This window comes from Cuculus canorus, chromosome 3, assembly GCF_017976375.1.
Source record: "Cuculus canorus isolate bCucCan1 chromosome 3, bCucCan1.pri, whole genome shotgun sequence".
Lineage (NCBI taxonomy): Eukaryota > Metazoa > Chordata > Aves > Cuculiformes > Cuculidae > Cuculus > Cuculus canorus.
This window is the reverse complement of record NC_071403.1, coordinates 68,569,304-68,594,479: the sequence shown is the minus strand read 5'-3', so window position 1 is coordinate 68,594,479 and position 25,176 is coordinate 68,569,304. Positions and strand designations below refer to the sequence as shown.

Sequence of the window (25,176 nt, the reverse complement as noted above, 5' to 3'; positions counted from 1 at the left end):
AAAATAGTAACAACTCTATTCAGAGCCTATGTGAACTGGCAGTTGCTGAGCTACAGAGGCTCAGCGACAGGCATGGAGTTACCCAGCTTGAATTCCCTAGAATTTATTTCTCCTGAACCCCAGCCTTGGGGTCCATTCCGCCCAAAGACATGTATTTTGTCTTATATATTATATCCATCACATACATTTTTATGTGTGGTGTATTCACATTTCTGTGGTGCTGCTGCTGCAGCATGTGCTTAGGAGAAACCTTCAAACTCGCACAGCATCAATGGAAATCATGTGTTAAAAATTCAAAGGCAGCATCTCTTACCTTCACCTTGACCATTGTAACTGCTTGGAATGGTAAATTCTTTGACCCATGCTGGAAAAAGGCAAGGGAGGGAGTCAAAGGGGGATGTTTTATCATGTCAGGTGGACATTCCTGTTATAGCACTCTCTGGATGACAGTTATAAAACCTAAGTCCTGGAGAGGCATTGAAATTTGCTGCGATCTAGTTTTAATCATTTTGAGCTCCCTTGAGATGAGGTTAGGAGACTTCTGCCACTAGATGTAATTGCTCATTCGTTATTAGTTGGCAGGTGCACTGTAATTATGAAGAATTGGGTTCAGTCTTTAATTCTGTCAGTCTGAAGCTGGCTGAGACCACTCGCATTGGGACAAGCAAGAGAAGCATCCCCAAGAGAAGGCAGAGTGGCTGATCGGTAACTGGTGAAGTGTGTTAGGACAAGAGTTGGTAATGTTTTTGTTCTGTGTGTAATCCTGAAGAATGTGACTTTTCCTGTGACAGATTTCTGGTGTCAGCCTTGAAAAAGGAGGAACAAAGTAGAGAACTAGAGGTCCAGTAGAGATAAAGCTAACATAAAGTGCCACATGGAGCTCAGATCCCCAAACAATGTTGCATCAAATGCTCTGAGACAGGGCCTAAAAATTGTATTCTGCTCGTAATAAAGCAGAAATGGTTTGATGTTATTGGAAGCCAAAACTAAATTCTAAACTTCTAAGATAGCCAGGGCCCTATAAAGGTGCTGTGCACACCTTCCAGGTCAGGAGTGCAGCAGTTCCAAGAAGAGTGGTCTTCATGGCTCAGTTTTTAGTTCATATTTTACTTGTGCTTCTGGTAGACAAAGTCAGCTTGTTTGTTTCAGAATTCCCAGTCAACACATCTGCAGTTGGAAGAGCAGAGAAAACTCAGCTTTGTAGGATAGCACCAGCCAGTGGTTACCAGGGTCTCTTTCCTCACCTGCCAGAGAAGCTGATCCCTGGAAGTACCAAGCAGCTTTATCTTGCGTGAGAGCAGCTCTCGGAGTGCAGGGATAGGATGAAAGGGAATGTTTTTAAGCTGAAAGAGGGAAGGTTGAGATGAGATTTTAGGAAGAAATGTTTTCCTGTGGGTGGTGAGGCCCTGGCCCAGGTTGCGCAGAGAGGTAGTGGCTGCCCCATCCCTGGAGGTGTTGAAGGCCAGGTTGGATGGGACTTTGAGCAACCTGATGCAGTTGGAGGTGTCCCTGCCCATGGCAGGGGGTTGGAACTGGATGGTCTTTAAGGTCCCTTCCACCTCAAACTATCTGATATTTCAGCAGATCTGCTTACAGCAAGCAAATTGTTTCTAAACAGGGATAAACGTAATATAGTAACAGGCTGGAAATTACCTGTGAAAAAGAAAAGGTTTTGAAAGTGAAAGAACTGCTGTATTGGGGTGACATTGCATTGTATTTTTGCTTTCCTCATAGGAACTAAAGGAATGCTCTGGCCATGTGTTTGTAGACTCCGTGCCTGAGTTCTGTTTGCCAGAGGTGAGTTTATTCAAAGCCTTACAGACAAAACTGACTCTATTCAATCATGTAGGAGAAACTTGCTTAATTAGTATTATCAGAGTCATGCTATTACTGATCAGTACATAATGCTGTTAAAATGTCTGTTTTCCTAAGGTGCTTCTAGTATCTATGGCACTGGAAAAAGGATCGGAACAGCCCTTTTCAACAGTTGTCTTGGGGAGATCTGGAAGGTCTCACAGAGGAATAAGAATAAACAGTCCTTTTTATGGACCTTCCAAAGACAATATGACTGAACTGGGCTCGATTGTGACAGGTTACGTGTGCTGATCTAGATAAAGGCAGTGAAGGTAAAGAAAGCTGCCTGTCTCTGACCACAGATGCATGGCCTGCCTGGCGGTGCTCCCAAGGGGAGCCAACTGTGTGATTTAGCCACTATTTGATCCTGCTGGGCTGCAGTCAGACATACTGTACTGCTGGCAGCAAATTTAGGTTAAAAAGTTTTGCTGCCTTCTTAGCCATTCATCACTGCCTCTTTGAGGGAAGAACTGTACCTTCCTACCCCCTGACAGAGCTGCAAGTAGCTGCTTCTCAAGCTGTTTTATTCAGGAATGCCTGGGTTTAAAAAAAAAAAAAAAGAAAGGCAGGCTATTGAAAATGTTTGAATTAGGCTTACCTGACTGATGAGATGAATGGTGTATGTAGGAGAGCTGAAGAAGGAAAAAGCTGAGCAAGGATTGGTGATGGTGAATGGTGGGGAATAGTCTGGCAATAGTATCCTCTTTCTGCAGCTGTGTTCAGTCTGTGATAACATCAGTTCTTTCATTTCATGTTGGAATGTTTCCTCTGTCTTTCAAAGAGAGAGACAGTTGCTTTGGGGCAGTGTTTTTTTGTTCCTTTCTGCCTGGCCTTGTTGACAGGAGGTACAAAACACTCCTGGAAGGTTGTTGTCAGCTTGCTAGGGTTCCAGCAACAGCGATTCTGTCTGTTCTGAAACTCACCTCTTGCCACACTGACTCTCATCATCTTGATTCGTAAAAGCAAGTTGGCAGCTCTGGTACTGTTTTTGGCAAATGATATCAACAGATCTGTGTGCAATTCCTTGGTTTCCCCTCAAGAAATGGATACAATCCAATCACAGAAAAAAACCCTAATAATTCTGGGTTCTTGTGTGCTTTCTGGTTGCTGCCCAGTGGAAAGGAGGGATGTAGGAAGCTTCTGTATGCTAGAAAGTGCCATTATGTCCCAAATAAGGAAGGGTGGAGTTTACTTTCTGGATTCCCTTTGGAATTGAGACCATGCACAGAAATGATGATCTGCTTGAGTTTAAGGCGCTTCAGCTAGGCTTTCTGGTTATGTTTTTGGGCTGGGAGATACCCACGTGTGTAGATCTAAATATGACTGATGAGGAGCTGCTGCTCCATTGTATCAGTGGCCATAGAATCATAGAATCACCAGGTTGGAAAGGACCCACTGGATCATCGAGTCCAACCAATTCTATGATTCTGTGATTCTATGGAATTAGTCACCACTGAATCCAACAGCAGTTGGTGTTACAACTAGAAGACAGCAATCAGCTGCACATGTCACCGTTTTAGGGACTTTACAAATGACCTCTCAAGTGCTTCTGTTCCCAAAGTTTCCAACAGATGTGAAGTCTTCCCTGCGAGCGCTAGGAACTGATTCTCCTTATCACTGTCTACAACTACCTGAAAGGAGGTTGTAGTGAGGTGGGTGTCGGTCTTTTCTCCCAAGTGACAGGCAATAGACAAGAGGAAATAGCTTCCAGGAGAGGTTTGGATTAGACATCAGGAAAAATTTCTTCACTGAAAGAGTTCTCAGGCACTGGCAGAGGCTGCCCAGGGCAGGGTTTAAGTACCACCGTCCGTGGAGGTGTTTAAAAGGTGGATTGATTAAGTGCTTAGGGATCTGGTTTAGAAGTGGACAATTACAGTTGGACTCAATGATCTCAAAGGTCTTTTCCAACCAAGCGATTCTATGATTCTCTAGTGATACAGAGCTCGCATCTCTAGCTTTGCAGGCTCCCCTCTCCAGGGGATGGTTCGGATGTCATGGCCAGCTGAAGGCATCAGCAGGGTAGAAATGTTGCTGGTGTTTGGCCGCACAGTATCAGAAGGAGCTTGTGTGAAAGAAGGTTTGTCTTCTTGTCTCCTTCCTACCACTTCTTTTGAAGAAATTTGTCTGCAAAACCAGTTAGTTTGAGAATCACACTATCACTTCCAGGAAAATCATTGCCAAAGAGAGCTAAATTTTGAATGTAATCCAGAAGCCACAAGGTGATAAGAGGCTGTCTCAGCAGCAGAGTACACTTCCACATGTCAGAGTGCAGGGCGCAGCCCTCTCTTTGTTTGGCAACCTTCTGATCTATCTCACTTCACAGTCAGGAAACATTTTTAAACCTCTTCAGTTCACAGGCGCTTTCAGTGAGATTGCCGCAAGTCCCAAGGAAGATTTTACTTTGTTTTGGTTTTGACACCCTTTTCATCCTATTAGTAAATGCTTCTAGGATGCTAGATGCTTAAGCTTGGGAAGTGGTAGTCTGTATCCTCCTGATGGCTTGTTGGGCTGGGATTCAGCTCAGGGCTGAGTGACTCCCGTTGGATTCTGTATGGTGTCTACACCATACAAAAAGCCAAACATGTCCTGGGCTGCACTCATAGCAGTGTGACCAGCAGGGCGAGGGAGTGGGTTCTTCCCCTCTACTCCACCCTCATGAGACCTCACATGGAGCCCTGCGTTCACTTCTGGAGTCCTCAGCACAGGAAGGACATGTGTCAGTTAGAGTCCAGAGGAGGCCATGGTGATGACCTGAGGGCTGGAGCACCTCTGCTATGAGGACAGGCTGAGAGAGTTGGGCACATTCAGCCTGGAGAAGAGAAGGGTCCAGGGAGACCTTAGAGGAACCTCCCAGTACTGAAAGAGGCCCCAGGAAAGCTGGGGAAGGGTTCTTTATCAGAGTGCAGGGATAGGATGAGGGAGAAGAGTTTGAAGCTGCAAGAGGGGAGATTGAAATGAGATCCTAGGAAGCAAAGTTTTCCTGTGAGGATGGTGAGGCCCTGCCCTGGCCCAGGCTGCCCAGAGAAGTGGTAGCTGCCCCATCCCTGGAGGTGTTCGAAGCCAAGTTGGATGGGGCTTTGAGCAACCTGATCCAGTGGAAGGTGTCCCTGGCCATGGCAGGGGCTTGGAGCTGGATGGGCTTTGAGGTCCCTTCCAACCCAAACCATTGTATGATTCTATCATTCTATGATTTTATGACACAGCTGAAAACAAAGCTATGAAGGGCTAGCGTGGTAGGAGCAGACGTCAGCAGACTCTTGGATACCGTGTAGTCAGGGTATTTCTGCCTGGCGAGATTAGCAAGATGAAAGGATGCCCTGTCATGAATCTGAGGATGGTGTTTCACCTGCTGTACTCGGCCTGGAGATCTTGCCTCTAAAATCAGCTGTGATCATGTATTGAAACCATGAATGCTTAGCTGTGAGTTAAGCATCTTGTCACCACCACACTGTCAGCCCTTGGAAAAGCCAAGTGACCTACTTTCTTGCCTTTTTTATTCAAATTGCTGGACCGAGCCTTGTAATCAGATAATATGTGCTTGATGAGTGTTGAATTCCATTAGCTGCTCTATAATAACTGAGTTAGGGGTCATATATCTTGTACATTTCTGACTTGACACCATTTGTGTTATAGCATTACCAGTAAATATTTCTAATTAAAATTCCTTTAACAATGTGTGAAATCTTTCACTCTCGGAACTGCTGTCTTAACTGTCACGTCAAAACAAATTGAACCCACCCGTCTGTTTTGCTGTATCCTATGAATGAGCTTCATCTCCTGCTGTAAGAAATTGTGAATGGTAAAGATGCAAGTAGTTAGTGTGGGAGAATATGAGAATTATTTTAAGCATGTGAATAAATACAATCTGCATTCATCTCTCTCACTCTCTTTGGGTACAGTACCATGGGCCACATGAAGAATGCAAGACACCCTGCTAAACTGCAGCTGCAGAAGTTGTGGTGTCTGCGCAGTGTTCCTCTCTGAGGAAGTCTTGTTAATTTAAAGGAAACATTAATCGTTGCCACAGCTGAGACTTTTTTTTTTTTTTTCCGAAACTGGTTACATGCCTGTAATATGTGACCAACAGTATGAGATTCAACAAGGCCAAACACCACGTCCTGCACTTGGGACGCAACGACCCCATGCAATGCTCCAGACTTGGGGAAGAGTGGCAGGAAAGCTGCCCATCGGAGAATGACCTTGGGGTGCTGGTTGACAGCAGGTGAACATGAGCCAGCAGTGGCCCAGGTGGCCAAGAAGGCCAACAGCATCTTGGACTGTGTCAGAAACAGCGTGGCCAGCAGGAGTAGGGAAGGGATTGTCCCCCTGCACTTGCCGCTGGTGAGGCTGCACCTCAAATCCTGGGTTCAGTTTCGGGCCCCTCACTAAAAGAGGGACATTGAGAGGCTGGAGCATGTCCAGAGAAGGGGAATGGAACTGGTGAAGGGGCTGGAGAACAAGCTTTATGAGAATAGGCTGAGGGCACCAGGGTGGTTTAGCCTGGAGAAAAGGAGGTTGAGGGGAGACCTTAGCACTGTCTACAACTGCCTGAAAGAAGGTTGGAGCGAAGTGGGTGCTGGTCTGTTTTCCCAAGTAAAAAGTGATAGGACAAGAGGAAATGGCCTCGATTTGCACTAGGGGAGTTCAGATTAGATATCAGGAAAAATTTCTTCACCAAAAGGGTTCTCAGGCATAGGAAGAGTCTGCCCAGGGAGGTGGTTGAATCCTCATCCTTGGAGGGGTTTAAAAGACTGGTGGATATGACTACCAGGGGATATGGTTTAGTAGTGGACAGGTACAGTTGGACTGTATAATCTCAAGGGTCTTTTCCAACCAAGTGATTCTATGATTCTTAAATAAATGTTTTTAATTTAAAGGAAACATTAATCTTGCAACAGCTGAGATTTTTTTTTTGTAAACTGATTATGTTCCTGCAATATGAAGTTTAAAAAAATAAGAACAAGAAGTTTTTCTTGTGTTGCCTGAACTGCGTGAAAGGGTTATGTGTTGCTTTTCTCTTTCCTCTATTTTCAGACTGAGTTGCTTGACCTGTCCACAGTCGATGTAATCTTGATCTCAAACTATCACTGCATGATGGCACTGCCCTACATCACAGAGAACACAGGATTCACTGGAACGGTGTATGCCACCGAGCCCACTGTTCAAATTGGCAGGTAAAAAGCCCCTTAATATTCTCTACTCCTCTTTCATCACTGCTAAGGAAAAGGTGTAAAGGACAAAATGGGTAGAAGAGTGGTGTCTAATATTCCGAAGAAGCTCTTAGGCAGTAGCTGAATGCCAGCCAAGTCCTTAGTGCTACAAATGTGTTAACTCAATGTTTCCCAGCCGCTGTTACCATCTGTCTTCAGCATTTACAGCAGGTGCTTTGCATTGAGTCCAGGCAGCAGATGTGGGATAGGAGATCTTGAGTGGACTGAGACACCTTGAGCCACAATTACCATATGGCTAGCTTCAAACCTTCAAAAACCATGAACCAAACATCTCTTCTGCTCCTCTCTTCTCCTCTTAAACAAAAGAGCAGTCACCAATCTTTTCAATGATAAATGATTTCAAGATTACTGCCTTGTAGTTTTTCAGCATTCAAAATTCATATAATCACACTTTCCTCCACATCATGGAAGGGAATTTAAGATGGCTTCATCTCAAACAGCAATTGAGATGCATAAGCTCTGAACTCCAAAGAGAAGCACGAAGAAAGACAGCAGCAGTATGAGACTGGAGTACAAAATGTAAGACATGACAGTGCAGTCAAAAATTTAATACTTGGTCATCAAACTTGGCAGCCTTTTCTTACGAAGTTGTCTGTTGGTTGGATAAGTCAATACAAAAGGCTGCAGGTTTGGCCCTCATTGGAGTCCAACCAGACTCGTGCTGTGTGCATCTCTCATGCAGAACAGCTGCCATGCTCAGTTATTAGAAGGCAGATTAGGCTGTGGTATCTGAACTACTTTGTAAGCACTTTAGGGCTGGAATCTTTGTCTGTTAAAAGTCCTGTGCAAACTTTCCATGCCAGAGTAATTCTCCCTTTGTGTAAAAACAAACAGAAACTGAAGGCCCTCGTTGGAGAGAGGAACTGAATAAATATGAACTACTAGTAGGCCTCTGAGGTATTGTTGGTCTGTGGCTGAAGATAACAAGCGTAGTCTTGTTGGAGAGTAAGCTGGTGCAGTTCTCCTCACCCCAAGTAATTCCAGATGCCATTCTTCTGCAGTTAAATCTGTCGCTTCCTACCTTCAAGGGGAAGCATGCATAAATTACAAATGCTGTTTAGTTTGGGACGATGAAATCTGTAGAGCCAGTTTGTAATGCCTGACATATTTTTCTGTCTCAGGCGCTGTACTGTGTGTTTGGAGATGAGGAGAGTTCACTCTGCCATGGTGCTTTGGCTTCTCTAAGTGACAAACAGGCATCAGATAATGAGTTTTCTTCCTATATGTTGTCTTATTCTGTATGACAAGCAGTCAGGAACATGGAAATCATCTTGCACAGCAGGGGAGAGATTTGGGAGTTTCTCTCATCCCGCCACTTTCCAGCTAACCCATAATTCAGTGGGCCAGGTCTTTTGTTGTTGCAACCAGACAGACAGAATTGGAGTAACTTGAGCTTGACGTACTCTTTGGGAAACAGGGATGGTATTGGGAACGGGTAATTACTGCAATGCCTCTATGGGAAGAATCTCTCTAAAACTGCATTATTAGTGTTATAATTTGTGTGATATTTTGGAAGCATTTGGGAAAAAGTTCTCTCTTGTGTGAAAGGCTGCAATATTAATTCAGTTATGATGACTTTTCAGACTTCTTATGGAAGAACTGGTGAATTTCATTGAACGTGTGCCAAAGGCTCAGTCTGCCTCCATGTGGAAGAACAAGGAGGTACAGAGGTAAGGACCAAAAAGTTTAGAATTCACTGTAATGGATCAGCTGCCACCATTTGAGATTTGCTCCTGCCATTAAAAAAGAAAAAAAGGCCTGAGAGGATTACAGCTGTGAGTCTTTGGGTCAGTTCTTTCTGTTAAAGTGAGTCCAGAGGAGGCCATGAAAATTATCTGGGGGCTGGCACACCTCCCATACAGGGACAGGCTGAGAGAGTTAGCCTTGTTCAGCCTGGAGAAGAGAAGGCTCCAGAAAGACCATAGAGCAGCCTCCCAGTACTGAAAGAGGCTACAGGAAAGCTGGAGAGCAGCTCCCAATCAGGGAGTGCATGGATAGGATGACGGGGAATGATTTTAAGCTGAAAGAGGAGAGAATTAGATTAGATATACAGAAGAAATGTTTTGCTGTGATGGTGGTGAGGCCCTGTCCCAGGTTGCCCAGAGAAGTGGTGGCTGCCCCGTCCCTGGAGGTGTTCAAGGCCAGGTTGGATGAGGTTTTGAGCAGCCTGGTCTAGTGGAAGGTGGTTTTGCCCATGGCAGGAGAGTTGGAACTGGATATCTTTTAAGGTCCCCTTACACCCAAACCATTCCATGATTCTAGGAGTTTCTTCAGCACATTGTTGCCCTTCCAAACAACCATGTAATTTGAGGAGTAAGACAAGTTACTAAGATCTCCCCTGATCTCCCCTCACATAGTTTAGCTCCTTGATGGTAGAAAAAAAGGGCAGATTTTTGTATTAACATCATAAAAAGTTGTAGAAACTAGCAAGCTATTTAAACCTAATTATGTTGTAATGGAGTATTTTTAATTTAAAATTATGTTTACATTTGTGTTTGCTGAAATGCTAAGTCAAGACACAACAGCTGTAGGTCAGTGATGGTCACCCACAGAGCAGCGCTATCTTTCTCACCAGGGCAGCACCCACTTTTACACTTCACCAGCAGAGATGGTTTTTGGCTTTTTAAAGCTCAGAAGTAAATTGAAATCTGAATAAAAAAGGTTAGTTGCAAACTCCATGTCCATTATTCCATCTATATGTAAAAACAAAGTGCTCAAGATTGAGGTCTTCTACATGTGCAATTTTGAAAGCCTATGTAATCTAAAAATTATCCATGCAGTTTACTAATTGCAGATAATGCTTTCCTTGGAAATAAGAACAACTTTAGGTGCACAGCATGTTCTGTGGAGGAGACAGTTTTGGTTTTAGCACATTTTAAAGATAGAGCTGGTTGATTAGAAAGTTATTTTTAAAAGCTGCTTTGTGCATTTTTAATTCATCTCCTATTTTCTGCTCCTAATTCTTAACGTGGCTTGATTTAAAATTTTACTGAAAATGAATTATTTCATACATTATAGAAGCAATCTTGTTATTTTCCAAGATCTCAAAGCAAAGAAATTAAAAATGAAATTAACATATGTTTAGCTATATATTGTATTCTTCTGCTTGACCTAGGAGCAGCCTTATCTCAGCACTATGGCTTTCACTCTTCTGAAGAAGGCAAGTAAAACACTAATGTAAAACAAAGCTAAAAATGATAAAGTTGATCGGGATTTAGTGCTGGTTGATTGTACACTGATCAGAACAGTGTTTTTTTAATTAATTTGGGCGTCTGTTGGCCTGACCAGAGCCACTCCTGAAGCTGTCAGTGATGTGAAGAGAGCAGTGAGAGCCATTATTCTCATCACGCCGCTGCATGTGCTTTGTATGCATAGTTTAAAGGAGGATCATATATCTTGGAGCTCATTTAATGTCACTTTCCTGGTGGTCGTATTTTAGAAAAAGTGCTGTCTGGCACTTTGTGTGCTGTTGACTATTCTAGAGGCGAACACAGAGAGGTGATCTTTTGTTCTGATTCAGCGGCTCTAGAAGGCTGGAGCCTTTATCTTGGAGGGGTATTTAGAATACATTTTTCTGTCTCATGTTGCTTGGAAAGTACCCTAACACTGATAGTTCTTCCTTGATGCTACCAGGTAGCTGTTGTAATGGGGGTATGGGTGGAGGGAGGAGGAAGCTGTAAGAGTCAACTCGCTGGGGACAGATGGCGTCCTGTCTCGCTTGCAGGACCTCTGCAGAGCACACAGCACTGCCACAGCGTGGCACATTGTTGGAAACCTCAATCAGAAGGCAGGTCCCCAGACTACGTAAAATACACACCCTGCCCGAGTATGAGATAGAGGCAGAGCAAAGAAATGCTGTGCTAGTGGGGACAGACGGACATCATCCGGCAGCTGTTTAGTATCATGTCATAGAATCATGTAATCCTAGAATGGTTTGTGATGGAATGGACCTTCAAGATCATCTAATTCCAAGCCCCTTGCCATTGGCAGGGACACCTCCCACTGCATTAGGTTGCTCAAAGCCTCATCCAACCTGGCCTTGGAACACCTCCAGGGATCGGGCAGCCACAACTTCCCTGGGCAGCCTGGGCCAGGTACTCACCAGCCTCACAGGAAAATATTTCTTCCTACTATATAATCTAAATCTCTTCTCTTTCAGCTCAAAATCATTCCCCGTCATCCTGTCCCTGCATTTCCTGATCAAGAGCCCCTCCCCAGCTTTCCTGGAGCCCCTTCTCCCTGGAGCCTTCTCCAGGCTGTACTACCCCAACTCTCTTAGCCTGTCCTTGTATGGGAGGTGCTCCAGCCCTTGGATCATCTTCATGGCCTCCTCTGGGCTCACTTTAACAGATACATGTCCTTCCAGTGCTGAGGACTCCAGAGCTGGATGCAGGGCTCCAAGTGAGGTCTCACGAGAGCAGAGCAGAGGAGAGAATCCCCTCCCTCAACCTGCTGGTCACACTTCTTCCTGTGTGTCATAAACTCTGCCTCAAGGCTGGTGCGAACCAGTGTTGTCTGTGAGCTGGAACAGGGGGACAAATCTGAACTCCCTTTCCAACTGTGCCCTGCCTGTGCTCTGATTTTCCCTCTTCACCTACCTACGCTTCTGTAAAATGGAGCTCCTATCTACCACAGAGGGTGTACAGCGGCTTAATTAATGTTTGGAAAGTGTTTTGAGATTCATGGTGACAAGTGTCATGCAAGCGTGAATGGAACTGATTATTATAGCATGTGAGCAAATATCTACTGATCCACAAATTAACACCTGGCTAATAGCACATGCAGGGTTGAACTGACATCCATTATTTAAGAAGATGTGAGCCTTGGTGAATTGTTTTTGAATACATGGCGGTTGCTATAACAGAATACTTAATACTTCTGAGCCTAACTTTAATTTTTCAGGCTGATCAATCACCATTACTGCTTTACAGTTCAGCTAGTTCTACTCTAAATAGTTAGTATAAAACACAAAGTATTATCGTCTTCATTAGGTAAAGCACTGAAGCATTTAAAATGCAAATACTGTATAAAATATAATAAGTTCGTTATAGTGGCTTATGTTTTTCCATTATCAGATCCAGTCTGAACTAATTGCTTGGCAAGTTTTATTACCAATGGTTTTCATTTTAAATGAGCAGTCTCATAGGAGTTCTGCAGATGCTCAGCCAGGGTGTCTATCACAGTGGTTACGATTCAGGATTTGCCTTGTGAAAGATACTTTGTCACCTACCTGTCTGATGGTTTCTTATGTCTTTCTATAAAGTGTCTGAGACGTGTTGTTTCCTGAGACAGACTAGGGGACAAGAGAGGCCAGCATTCTGATCTAGTTTGGTGCTGCCATCCTCATTTCCCTTTGAACAAGAAAATATTATAGAATCATAGAATCATTCAGGTTGGAAAAGACCTCTAAGATAATCCAGTCCAACTGGCAGCCCGACATCATCGTGCCTACTAAACCATGTCCCCAAGTGCCACAGCTGCACACTCTTTAAACACCTTCAGGGATGGGGACTCCACCAGTGCCCTGGGCAGCCTCTACCAGGGCTTTACCACCCTTTCAGTACAGAAATTTTTCCTACTGTGCAACTTAAACCTTCCCTGGTGCAACTTGGGGCCATTTTTTCTTGTCCTAAATTTGTTACTTGGGAGAAGAGACCAGCACCCACCTCAGTCCAACCTCCTTTCAGGGAGCTGCAGAGAGCGAGACTAATTAACATACTAAATGTTATCCTTTGCAGTGAACAGGAGGGATTGTCTCTGTGCAGATGCTGTGTTAAGAATACAGGCCTCTGAACTTCTTAAACATAAATTTTTCTTCCTAACCACTGGCCCATGCAGTTTTGCAATAGCTTCCTGTTTGTGACTGTAAGTTGGCTGTACAGGAATCTGACCACATAGATCTAGCTGTTATGAGGTGATCTATAATAGCATGCCATCCAGAGGGACTTGGACAAGCTGCAGAAGTCGGCCTATGCGAACCTCATGAAGTTCAACAAGGCCAAATTCAAGGTCCTACTGTTGGGTCAGGGCAATCCCAAGCACAAGTACAGGCTGAGGACATGATTGAGAGCAGCCCTGTGGAGAGGGACTTGGGAGTGCTGATTGATGCGGAGCTCAACATGAGCTGGCAATGCACGCTCGCAACCCAGAAAGCCAAACCGTATCCTGGGCTGCATCCAAAGAAGCGTGACCAGCAAGGCAAGGGAGGTCATTCTTAACTTCTGCTCTGCTCTCGTGGAGCCCTGTGTCCAGTTCTGGAATCCCCAACATAAGAAAGATAAACTGTTGGAACGGGTCCAGAGGAGGCCACAAAAGAGGGCTGGAGCAGGCTGAGAGAGTTGGGGTTGTTCAGGCTGTAGAAGAGAAGGATGTGAGAAGACCTTAGAAAAGTTTCCAGTACTGAAAGGGAACCTACAGGAGAGCCTACATGGGATGGACATTTTAGCAAGGCCTGTTGTGATAGGAGAAGGAGTGATGGTTTTAAACTAAGGGAGGGTAGATTTTAGACTGGATATAAGGAAGAATATTTTTACAATTAGGGTGGTGAGGCCCTGGCCCAGGTTGCCCAGAGAAGTCGTGGAGGCCCCACCCATGGAGGTGTTCAGAGCTAGTTTGGATGGGGCTTTGAGCAACCTGATCCGCTTAAAGATGCCCCTACTCACCGCAGGGGGGGTTGGACTGGATGTTATGTAAATGTCCCTTTCAACCCAAAGCATTCTGTGAATCTATGTCACTGTCGTGTTCATAAATACCTTTAATATAGTGACTTCTCTACACATATTAAAAATGTAGGTGACAGGTTGAATGCCAGCAGGAGCAGATTTGAGGGACCAGCAGTCCTTATAGTCTCTTTCTTCTGCTCAGCAAAGTGTAAAAGCACTGGAGACTGGTGCTGCTGATCTCTGTTAGGGATCAGAGTATATTTACAGTGTAGCCATAGAGTCCCGGCTAACAGAAACTTCCTTCAGTCACCAAGGACAATTTCCCACTTTTCTCCATTACCTGGAGATAAATCCTCCTCTTCCCAGAAGAGAAGTTCCTGAAAGCATCCAACACTAAATGCTTATTATGGTAGGTTAAAGGCTTTTACAGGCAATTTGCTTCAGTGCAGTGGTGGACAACTATCCACATTGTTTGGCCTTTTGTTGCTTATGACTTCCCAAAAAAGACCTTGAACGCTTTGTTTGTTTCCTTAAGCACAGTCTGCTTTCAGCCAGCATGTGCTGGAATTACAGTTATCGCACTAGACCTCTACAGCACTCTTGGCAATAGCTGGCCTGAATCCTTTCTTCAGTATCTTAAATTATGGAGGAGTTCACTGACCTAGTAGATATAACAATAAATTAACTTCCTTTAAACAAATTGATCAAAGAAATTTGACCAATTTCCATAAATCGCTGGAAATTGGTTTGAATTAGCCTTTGATTTAACATTGGTTTAATATACAAAAAAAAAAAACCCTATTCTTCTTATGCATTTGGCAGCTGTGCTGCTTCCTGCCTTGGTTCATGTTGCTGGGGAAGATTTATTTCCCAGAAGTTACCCATCTCTCTTATAGCCCATGACTTTACAGTTCACTTTTTCCCTTGACAGCGCTGTCCAGCTAACTCACCGTGTCTGTGGAGAGGGAATGCATGGATTTTACTTTGGTGTAAAACATCTTAAATACTTCCTCGTAGGAAAATTCAAAGAACTGTGCAGTGTCAGCTAATGTATCCGTGCCAGGACACTCAAAAGGAGGATGGGCTGTCGGAGTAGAAGGCGAAGAAGCAGAGGGGCAGGGGCAAGACAGTGATGACAAAAATGAGAGCAGAGCCAGCCTTTGTTTTTGCTCTGCTACCTGTATTTAACCAGAAGATTGTGGCTTCCTTTTGGATTTACATTCATAGGAAAGACCCTAAATTTTAGGAAAGCAGACTTCCAGCTCTTCAAGAAGTTACTCAGTAGGATCCCCTGGGACATGGTCTTTGGGGACAAGGGAGCGAAACAGAGCTGGCAAGTGTTTAAGGATGCTTTCCAAAAAGCGCGAGAGCACTCAGTACCCATGTGTAGAAAATCAGGCAGGAGAGGGAAGAGACTGGCATGGCTGAGTCAAGACCTGCTGGTTAAACTAAAGAAGAGAGAACTGCACAAGCAGTGCAAGCAGGGACAGGGAACCTGGGAAGTGTATGGGGACGCTGCCCATTAGTGTAGGGATGAAGTTAGGAAGACCAAGGTGCCTGATCTAGTGGGATGTTCCTGCCCATTGCAGGGGGATTGGAACTAGATGATCTTTAAGGTCCCTTCCAACCCAAACTGTTCTATGATTCTATGGTTTTATATGCAAAACAGACATTGATCTAAGATTTCAGGCATAGAATCATAGAATCACAGAATGGTTTGGGTTGGAAGGGACCTTAAAGCCCACCCTGTTCCAGCACACTTTCCACTGGGTCAGGTCGCTCAAAGCCTCAGCCAGCTTGGCCTTGAACACCTCCAGGGATGGGGCAGCTACAACTTCTCTGGGCAACCTGTTCCAGTGCCTCACCACCCTCACAGGAAAACATTTTTTCCTACTATCTAATCTAAATTTCCCCTCTTTCAAACTGTCCTACTCATTAACAGTGGTCTTCAAACTTCAGTGGCCCACTGCTTACCCTCACAGTAAAAAATTTCTTCCTAATACCTAAGCTAAATCTCCCCTCTTTGAGCATCTTTACCAATTCTAGTGGTGCATTTCATGTTGATGTGTCAGATCATCTAAAGTCTTTCATCAGCGGTGAAAATGCCACCAGAGTTGCTGTAACACCTTCATCACAGCTACTGCTTTGATGAAAGTGCTGATTAGGAGCAACAACAAAGAAAGCAGAAGGAAAGCAGCCTTTGGGGTGAGGCAAAATGGGCTCTGTGGTTCAGGTCCTCAACAGGCAGAAAGTCTTGCTCCTCGCTTTGAAGCATAAATAAAAAGAGAAGTTCTAGTATTTGGAGAATATAAATGGGAATAAAAGCTGATGGTCCATCAGGAAGTTCAGTAATGCCTGTACCCTATTGATCCTTGCAGGCTGCTGCCAGCTCCTCTGAAGGATGCAGTGGAGGTGTCTATGTGGAGGAAGTGCTACACCATGCCAGAAGTGAACGCTGCGCTCAGTAAGATCCAGCTGGTGGGGTATTCCCAGAAAATTGTGAGTACCTGTAAAGCTCTCCTCGGGTCAGCAGGAATAACTTTTTTCCCAGTTTTTCTCTGGAAATGTCCTTCCTTTTCTGTGTAAGATGTAGTTACCCTAGCCTAGGAAAGCAAGGCAAGATTATATCAAACATCTCTCACTGCTTGCCAGGAAGGATTCTTGTTTGTTGAAATCCGGGAGTATCCATTTGTTTCTCCTCTTCCTTGGGGAGGCCAATTTTAAGGTGGCATACCTATGAATTTGGAGTTGATGGCTGGCCCGCTGAGAGCTGGGAGGATATACCAAACGAATGTATCCTCTCTGACTGTAAGCCACATCCTTCTGAGTTACTGTATCTCACTTCTGGGAATCTTTTGAGTGCTTTAGCCTCCACTTTCTTTTATACAGCAAATTAGGGATTGTAAACAAAACCTAATGGTTCAACCTGAACTTCAAAAACTCCTTTCCCAGGGTTCCCAGCTAACGTTTGTTGTCTCTAATGCCATTGATGATAATCCAGTGTAGTGTCTAGAAAGAACTGAACCGGCAGATCAGTAGATGGCGCATACACTGTTCCCTTATGACTTGTAGGCAGCATGTGGGCCATGGTACCTGCTCAGCCATAAGATATGAAAAGGTGAATTAAAGTAAATTTTGTACCCAAAGCTCTTTATTTACTCCTTTTCCTTAAGCAGTGGGAAACTAAAGTTTGGAGACTATTGTTTATGAGTAGGACTGTTTGAAAAAGGGGACATTTAGATGAGATATCAGGAAGAAATGTTTTCTATGAGGGTGGTGAGGCACTGGCCCAGGTTGCCTAGAGAAGTTGTGGATCATAGTATCATAGAATTGTGGAATGGTTTGTGTTGGAAGGGACATTAAAGCCCATCCAGTTCCTACCTTGCCATGGGTAGGAACACCTTCCACTAGACTAGGCTGCTCAAGGCTCCATCCAACCTGGCCTTGAACATCTGTCTCCAGGGAGGGGGGCATCCACAACTCCCCATGGCAACCTGTGCCAGTGTCTCACCACCCTCAGTGTGAAGAATTTCTTCCTAATGTCTAATCTAAATCTTCCAGTTTAAAGCCATTCTCCCGTGTCTGTCACTACATGCCCTTGTAAAAAGTCCCTCCCCAGCTCTCTTGTGGAACCCTCCATGTACTGGAAGGCCACTCTAAGGTCTCCCCAGAAACTTCTCTTTTCCAGGCTGAACAACCCAAACAACTCTCTCAGCCTGTCCTCATAGCAGAGGTGCTCCAGCCCCTTGATCATCTTTGTAGCCCTGCTCTGAACCCATTCCAACAGTTCCATATAGTTCTTATGTTGGTGGATGCCCCGTCCCTGGAGGTGTATAAGGCCAGATTGGATGAGGCTTTGAGCAACATGATCCAGTGGAAGGTGTCCCTGAAGGTCAGAACTGGATGATCTTTAAGGTCTCTTCCAACCCAAAGCATTCTGTGAGTTTATGAACAGTGACCAGTGGTGCTGTGTACTAAATTTGATGGATTTAGGTCTTTGTGGTGCTGCATTACAGCTGGTAAAAAGATACCCTAAGCCACCACTAACATGGCCTCTGATGTGACTGCTACAGGTCTGTCTAGCAATGTGACAGGTTGAGGGCATTTGGACTTCCTCCGTATCCTGGGGTGGTTACTGTTCATTCTCTCACAGTGTGGATGTATCTCACCTAATTTTAGATCTGTGCATCTAAGCAATCACTCTTTTATAGTTACTGGGAGAAAAAAGAATATTTCTAGAGCATGTTTTATCTCTTCCCAAAGCAAGCTTTTGAAATAACCACACCCTAATTAGCCAGTTAACCCAAAATGTGGCAGCATCAAGAATGGTTTGGTGTCCACTCTTCATGTCTGCATATCAGCAGCATCTGGAGCCTTCGTTTAAAACCTCTGAGGGATTGAGGTCCTGTTTTCTTTTCTAGAGCATCTGTATATATATTGGGATGGTAGAAAAATCATTAGTATTGCATGAATCAAATGCTTGTTCTATTATTCAGTAACCAGAAAATAGATCACATTAGAGAGGCATACGTGGAGGCTTATTTTCCCTTCTTAAAACAAGTATAACACATTACTGCATGCAGTTAAAGCAGTGCACTTTCTATTGACGCGGGTTGCTGGAACTGAAATTTGGATTGATTTGGCAGGGTGTTGTTTCTAAATCACCAGTAGATAGCATTTAGAAAGAAATAAAGTTAGGAAGTGAGTGAGTTTGAAGTTAAGTTTGTTTTCCACAGCAAAATGTGTAACCTGAACAATTTTATATCAGTACAGAACTACTTAAACATTGTTCTCTCCTGCTGGCCAATATCCATACAAGTTGACTAGGGGAGAATAGAGTGTTCAAAGCTGTAAAGCTTCTACAAGCTTCTTCAGTAAGGCAAAGGCAGACAGAGAATCAAGACCCCATTTGATTCCTCCATTTGAAATTATGGTTCAGTGTGAATTCAGATGCCATAGAATTCACATGGAAGAGAGAATTTAGAATCATAGAATAATGGAATCATTAAGGTTGGAAAAGACCTCTAAGATCATCCAGTTCAACCATCAGCCCAACACCACTAAGTCTCAATGTGGTGCCAACTAAGCCGTATCCTGAAGTGCCACAGCCATGCAGTTTTCCAACCCCTCCAGGTATGGGGACTCCACCACTGCCCTGGGCAGCCTCTTCCAATGCTTTACTACCCTTTTGGTAAAGGCATTTTTCCTAATATCCAATCTAAACCTCCCATGGTGCGATTTGAGGCCATTTCCTCTAGTCCTATCACTTGTTAGGCTGATAATATGAAGGCTCTACCTCAGGAACAGATTATCTCAGAGCGTGTGTCCCGGTAGACATTGGTAAATAAAACCAGCAGACATAAAGATTGGGTAAGTAGCTTTATAAAGGGTTTGAATAGCAGAACTACTTTTAAAATTGATATCACTGATGATAAAATTATCTGTTCTGAATTCTCTCAGGGGCTCACTCTACTTAATGTCTCTTACTGTGTTTTTCAGGAGCTGTTTGGTGCTGTGCAGGTCACACCTCTCAGCTCTGGCTATGCTCTTGGAAGTTCCAATTGGATTATCCAGTCGCACTATGAAAAGGTTTCCTATGTTTCAGGATCTTCTCTACTTACAACACACCCTCAGGTACAGTTTCTGACTTTTGTTAGTCTTTTACAGTAGGAAGTGTCTTTGCCCCCGAAAAACAGAGGGACTTTTTTCAGCTGGGTTCACAGGAAACATGCAAGCTGTACAAAGATCCCTTTGTTAGTAATTAGCTAGACTTTCAACGAAGGTTGAGAAGACATACCACCGTGATAAACAGACAGGTATTGAGGGCTGGAGCACCTCTGCTATGAGGATAGGCTGAGAGAGTTGTTTGGGTTGTTCAGCCCGGAGAAGGCTCTGGTAAAACTTTAGAGCAGCCTTCCAGTACATGAAGGGGGCTCCAGGAAAGCTGGGGAGGGATTTTTTACAAGGGCATGTAGTGGTAGGATGAGGGGGAGGGGCTTTAAATTGGAAGGGGGAAGATTTAGGTTAAACATTAGGAAGAAATTCTTCACACTGAGAGTGATGAAGCACTGGAACAGGTTGCCCAGGGGAGTTGTGGATGCCCCCTCCCTGGAGATGTTCAAGGCCATCCAGGGGCCTTGAGCAACCTGACATGGTGGGAGTTGTCCTTGCCCGTGGCATGGGTTGGAACTGGGTGATCTTTAAGGTCCCTTCCTACCCAAACCATTCCATGATTTTATGATTCTATGATCAACAGTTACAAGGGAAATCCAACTAAAATTCTTTGCTGTTGAAGATTTGATGTTGATTTCCTCATCAGCTGGGAAATCCTTCTTCACCTTAAAGCAAGAAATTTTCTGCAGAGTTAAACGAAAGAGCATTAGTGATTTTTTCTAATATCAGTATTTCACTGAAGAATCTTTACAGGCAGTTCACAGGCTGCTTCTATATCACTTCTGAAACATCCTTCCTTGGGAGAAATGATAGCTAACTGCCTGCCAACTTTTCCACCCTGCTCTGCTAAGGGCAAAGTCTTTATAGTGCTGTAGATGTAATTTCCAGTAAATTAATTCTCTCTAGATCGTAAATTCGTAGTATGAAGAATGGCTTGAAGTTTTCAGTCCTGTGTGCTTCAAAAGTTGTCAAAATAGTTAAAAGCAATCTAAGCAGGAGGTATTTAAAAATAATTGAGAAAATGTGTCAGGTTCATGATCAGTAAGTGATTTCCCCCAAGGTGAGTGTCTTCTAAAGAGCTTTGCTTCTGAGCATACTTTATTTAAAAGCTTGATCTTAGGAGCTGAAGAAGTACAGTAGATAAACCATCCTTAATAGTATGGCTGTACTTAGCTGTATGCCATGCATCAGAGTCTCTAAATCCCTTTTTCTTATCAGCCTCCCAATGGCCAGGGTTGTGCTCGGTCATTACCTTCTAGAGAAGGGGCAGCAGCACTACTTGACAATATATGAATGGAATATTTCTGTGGAAGAGGAAGTTGTGCTATAAGAAGTAGTTTGGTAACTGGGATTGTTTTCTCTTCATTGACCCTTTGCTCTTGTGAGACCTTACCTGGAGTCCTGCATTCAGCTCTGGAGTCCTCAGCACAGGAAGGACATGGATCTGTTGGAGTGAGTCCAGAGGAGGCCACGAAGATGATCCGAGGGCTCGAGCACCTCCTGTTCAAGGACAGGCTGAGAGTTGGGGTTGTTCAGTCTGGAGAAGAGAATGCAACAGGGAGACCTTAGAGCAGATTCCAGTACCGAAAGGGGCTCCAGAAAAGCTGGGATGGGCTCTTGATCCGAAAATGCAGGGATAGGACGAGGGAGAAAGGTTTTAAGCTGCAAGAGGGGAGACTGAGATAAGATCTTAGGAAGAAATGTTTTGCTGTGAGTGTGGTGAGTCACTGGCCCAGGTTGCCCAGAGAAGTGGTGGCTGGTCCATTCCTGGAGGTGTTCAAGGCCTGGTTGGATGGAGCTTTGAGCAACCTGATCCAGTGGGAGGTGTCCCTGCAGGGGGACTGGAACTAGATGAGCTTTAAGGTCCCTTCCCACCCAAACCTTCCCATGATTCTGTGGTTTATTAACATTCCCAGAGGAACACGCTGGTGGCCACACATGAAGTGGATAGCTTTTGTCCTTTTATTAATCCCCATGGACACCAATAGAAGCTCCTACAAGATCATGCCTCTGTAATGACTAGTGGGTTTTGTGAGATGCCAACAAGCTCTTCATCTGTTTGATGTTTGATAGACAATGTGTAATGATAACAGTATCTTGAATGGCACAGAGTCAGAATTGTGTTCAACAGATAAGTGTTTTTCATCAAGGAGCGAAAAATTGTTTGTCTGGCAATGTTTCTCCATAGAATCCTGGTGAGCTGCCACACTGAAATCCCTTCTTCAAGCAGTGTATGAAACTAGTCACTGTGTCTTGTTTTAAAAGTGATACCCTGTTAATCAGCATGTGTTTATGTATAAATGTAGAATCGTAGAATGGTTTGGTTGTAAAGGACCTTAAATATCATCCAGTTCCAACCCCCCTACCGTGGGGATGGACACCTCCCACTGGATCTGGTTGTTCAAAGCCCCATCTAACCTGGCCTTGAACACCTCCAAGGAGGAGGCAGCCATGACTTATCTGGACAGCCTGTGCCAGTTCCTCACCACCCTTCTTGTGTAGAATTTCTTCCTAATGCATAGTCTAAATCTTCCCCCTTCCAGTTTAAAGCCGTTGTACTTTGTCCTACCACTACAGGCCCTTGTAAAAAGTCCCTCCCCACCTTTCCTGGAGCCCCTTCAGGTACTCAAAGGTTGCTACAAGTTCTCCTTGGAGCCTTCTCTTCTTCAGGCTGAACAGCCCCAACTCTCTCAGCCTTTCCTTACAGCAGAGGTGCTCCAGCCCTCTGATCATCTTTGTGGCTTCCTCTGGACCCGTTCCAACAATTCCATATCCTTCTTATGTTGAGGATTCCAGAACTGGACACAGGACTCCAGGTGGGGTCTCACGAGACTGGAGTAGAGGGGGAGAATCCTCCCCCTTGCCCTGCTGGCCACGCTTTTTTGATGCAACCCAGGCTCTAATCAGGCAGTTCTTTCAGGGTGGTGAGACATAGATTATTTGGGCATACAAAGGGAATAATGCCTCTTCCTCCTACATATTGTCGAATATACACAGTAATAGTGTGGAGAACATTTCCTTCTTTCAAGGTCCACAGAGGATAAGGGTCATATCACCTATCCAAAACTGGTTCCCCCAGTCCTTCTCAGGATTGCTCAGGGAGCATAGCGGTTGCCCAGGGAGGTAGTGGAGGCCTCATACCTGGAAGCGCTCCAGACCAGGTTGGATGGGGCTCCGAGCAACGTTATCTGATTAAAGATGTCCCTGCTTCTGCAGAGGGGTTGGAGTAAATGACCTGTAAATGTCCCTTCCAACCCAAAGAGTTCTGTGATTCCATTCTATGATTCCCTCTTTCTTATTTCTGCCAGCACTAGAATTTAAGTGCTGACATAGTGGAGATGGCAGCATGGGTGGGAATTAGCAGTCGTGGGAAGAGAGTAGGATTGCTTCTTTGATATAAATTACAGCTTAAATGTGTCTTGAAATGTTAAGTTACATCTAGGTTACATCTGTTAGGGTACACCTGTAATCAGTCCATCTCTATTGAAAACAGATAAGAAGTGAATCAGTTGGCTTAGCTCAGATATGGCAGATCAGCTGAAGCTGCGTGCAGTGAATGCCGGCTGATAGGCTGATCTTGGATGCAGCAGCAGGAATCGCTTGTGGAATCCTCAGCGAGTCTGTAGGAAGTGCAGGTGAAGGGTTCAGCAAGTCTGTATTTGTAGCTGCTGAAAGGAACTGCAGAGCTTTAAAGAGTTTGTTTGAGAGTTAGGTCTGGCACTATTAATTGTTCCCTTAACTTCTGTCTTCTGACAGATGGTTTCTATTGAAAGTTTTGCCTCGCCTGCTGCTGAGGCTGGAACTGGCACCGCTGCCACTGAATGGAGAACAGGAGTTGACAGCAGAGGTTCAGACGTGTCACTAAAAGCCTTTTAAGACATATTCCTTACATTAACCCACAAAAATCAATGCAGGCCCTCTCAGTGCAACTGCAGCTGAAATTATGCGTATCTAATATGGCATAATCATCACGTACATTACCACAAGCAGATTCAGTATTGTTTTTTATTGCATTATTGGCATTTCATTTTCATGGATACACTATGGAGAGTCAAAGATTGCAATAAATCTCATGTGACAGGTCTGGTCCTACAAGGTGGGGCACAGCATAAACTCCTGTCAAAGTTGATATGGAATTCCTCTGCATGTTTAACAGAGCAAGGTCTTTCTCAGCTATCCAAGAATGGCACTGAGGGCCTGTGAGCAAGGGAATTACCTGTACTGTGCTCTTCTAAGTTCTGTAGAGGAAACCTCTTCATCAGACTCTTCTGGTAGAAGTCTTTCCTGGTTGATGAAACTGAAGAGGGTCTATGGAGAATAAATAACCATAAAATGCCATGCAGATGGCTGCATTGTCCACCGTTGCTTGAACAGTAGCTGTGAGAAGTGCATTCTAGCCCATAGGGAGGCTGAAAGTTAACTTTTCACTATAGCTGTATTGCATCTGCAGACAGAAAAGTGAATTTTTCTTTTTTAAGATTGAATTATGCTAAATTTTGAGTATCAAGAATATATGTTTAGTATATACAGGGATTGCTACTTGACCCCATCTTGTTAAACATATTCATCAGTGACCTGGATGAGGGGATGGAATTTGCCCTCAGCAAGTTTACTGATTATACAGAACTGGGAGCAGTGGCTGATCCACTCACTGGAAGTCTGTGCTGCCATTTAGTGAGACCTGGATAAGCTGGAGAGTTGGGCAGAGAGGAACCTAATTGAGTTCAACAATGGCAAATATAAGGTTCTCCACCTTGGGCAGAACAACCACATGCACGAACACAGGTGAAACACAGTTGGAAAGCAGCTCTGCAGAGAAAGACCTGGGAGTCCCAGTGGACAAGCTCATCATGAGCCAGAAATGCACTCTTGTCACCATGGCAGCCAGTGGCATCCTGGGGTGCACAGAGAAGAGTGTAGGGAACAGGGCAAGGGAGGTTCCCCTCCACATCTGCTCTGCCCTAGTGAGGCCGCATCTGGACTCCTGTGCCCAGTTCTGGGCTCCCCAGCTCAAGAAAGACAAGGAATTACTGGAGACAGTCCAGCAGAGACCACAGAGATGAGAGAGCACTGGAGCATCTCTCCTATGAGGAGAGATCAGTTTAGCCTGGTGAAGACTGAGAGGGGATCTCATCAGTGCTTATCTGAGTGTCTGAGCGGCAAGTATCAAGAGGATAGGGCCACACTCTTTTCAACCATGGCCAGCGACAGGGCAAGGGGCAACAAGCAGAAACTGCAGCACAGGAAGTTCCACCTGAACATGAGGAAAAACTTTCCTGTGAGAGTGATGGAGCACTAGAACAGGCTGCCCAGGGAGGTTATGGAGTCTCCTTCTCTGAAGATATACAAACCCACCTGGACGTGATCCTTTACAACCTACTCAAGGTGACCCTGCATTGTCAGGGGAACTGGACTGGATGAGCTCCAAAGGTACCTTCCAACTCCAGCCATTCTGGGATGATTCTGTCTCAGGTCACAAGTATAATTTCTGAATATCGGCTCTATGTTTGCTCATGGAGAGAAGTAGGTATGCCTTTTCATTCTGCTTTAATAAAATGCCAGTATAAAATATGCCAATTGATTGATCTCAGTGAAAAAAGTGTGAGCCTTTATGCAAAGCTGAGGCAGAGGCAGTGTTTGCTTTAACATGAGACTGCCTGCCAGCGACCAGATCACCACACTTATTTCCTTGGACCATTTAATTGTCATTCCCTCTGCTGCATCTGTGAGCCACAGGACAGACTCTGCAGATGTGA

The 25,176-nt window shown here is 44.5% G+C and overlaps 1 protein-coding gene across 3 annotated transcripts in view; it reads left to right on the top strand.

Annotated features, from left to right (window-relative positions):
- Positions 1–25,176, top strand: part of INTS9 (integrator complex subunit 9) — a 92,694-nt gene that overhangs the window by 13,369 nt on the left and 54,149 nt on the right. For 2 of the 3 annotated variants that reach the window (XM_054063891.1, XM_009563773.2), the window contains exons 4-8: positions 1,735–1,797; positions 6,889–7,028; positions 8,669–8,755; positions 16,126–16,246; positions 19,247–19,381. In XM_054063891.1, coding sequence (XP_053919866.1) covers positions 1,735–1,797; positions 6,889–7,028; positions 8,669–8,755; positions 16,126–16,246; positions 19,247–19,381 — 546 coding nt within the window. The remainder of the gene's footprint in view (positions 1–1,734; positions 1,798–6,888; positions 7,029–8,668; positions 8,756–16,125; positions 16,247–19,246; positions 19,382–25,176) is intronic. The other variant, XM_009563774.2, reaches the window with a different exon arrangement.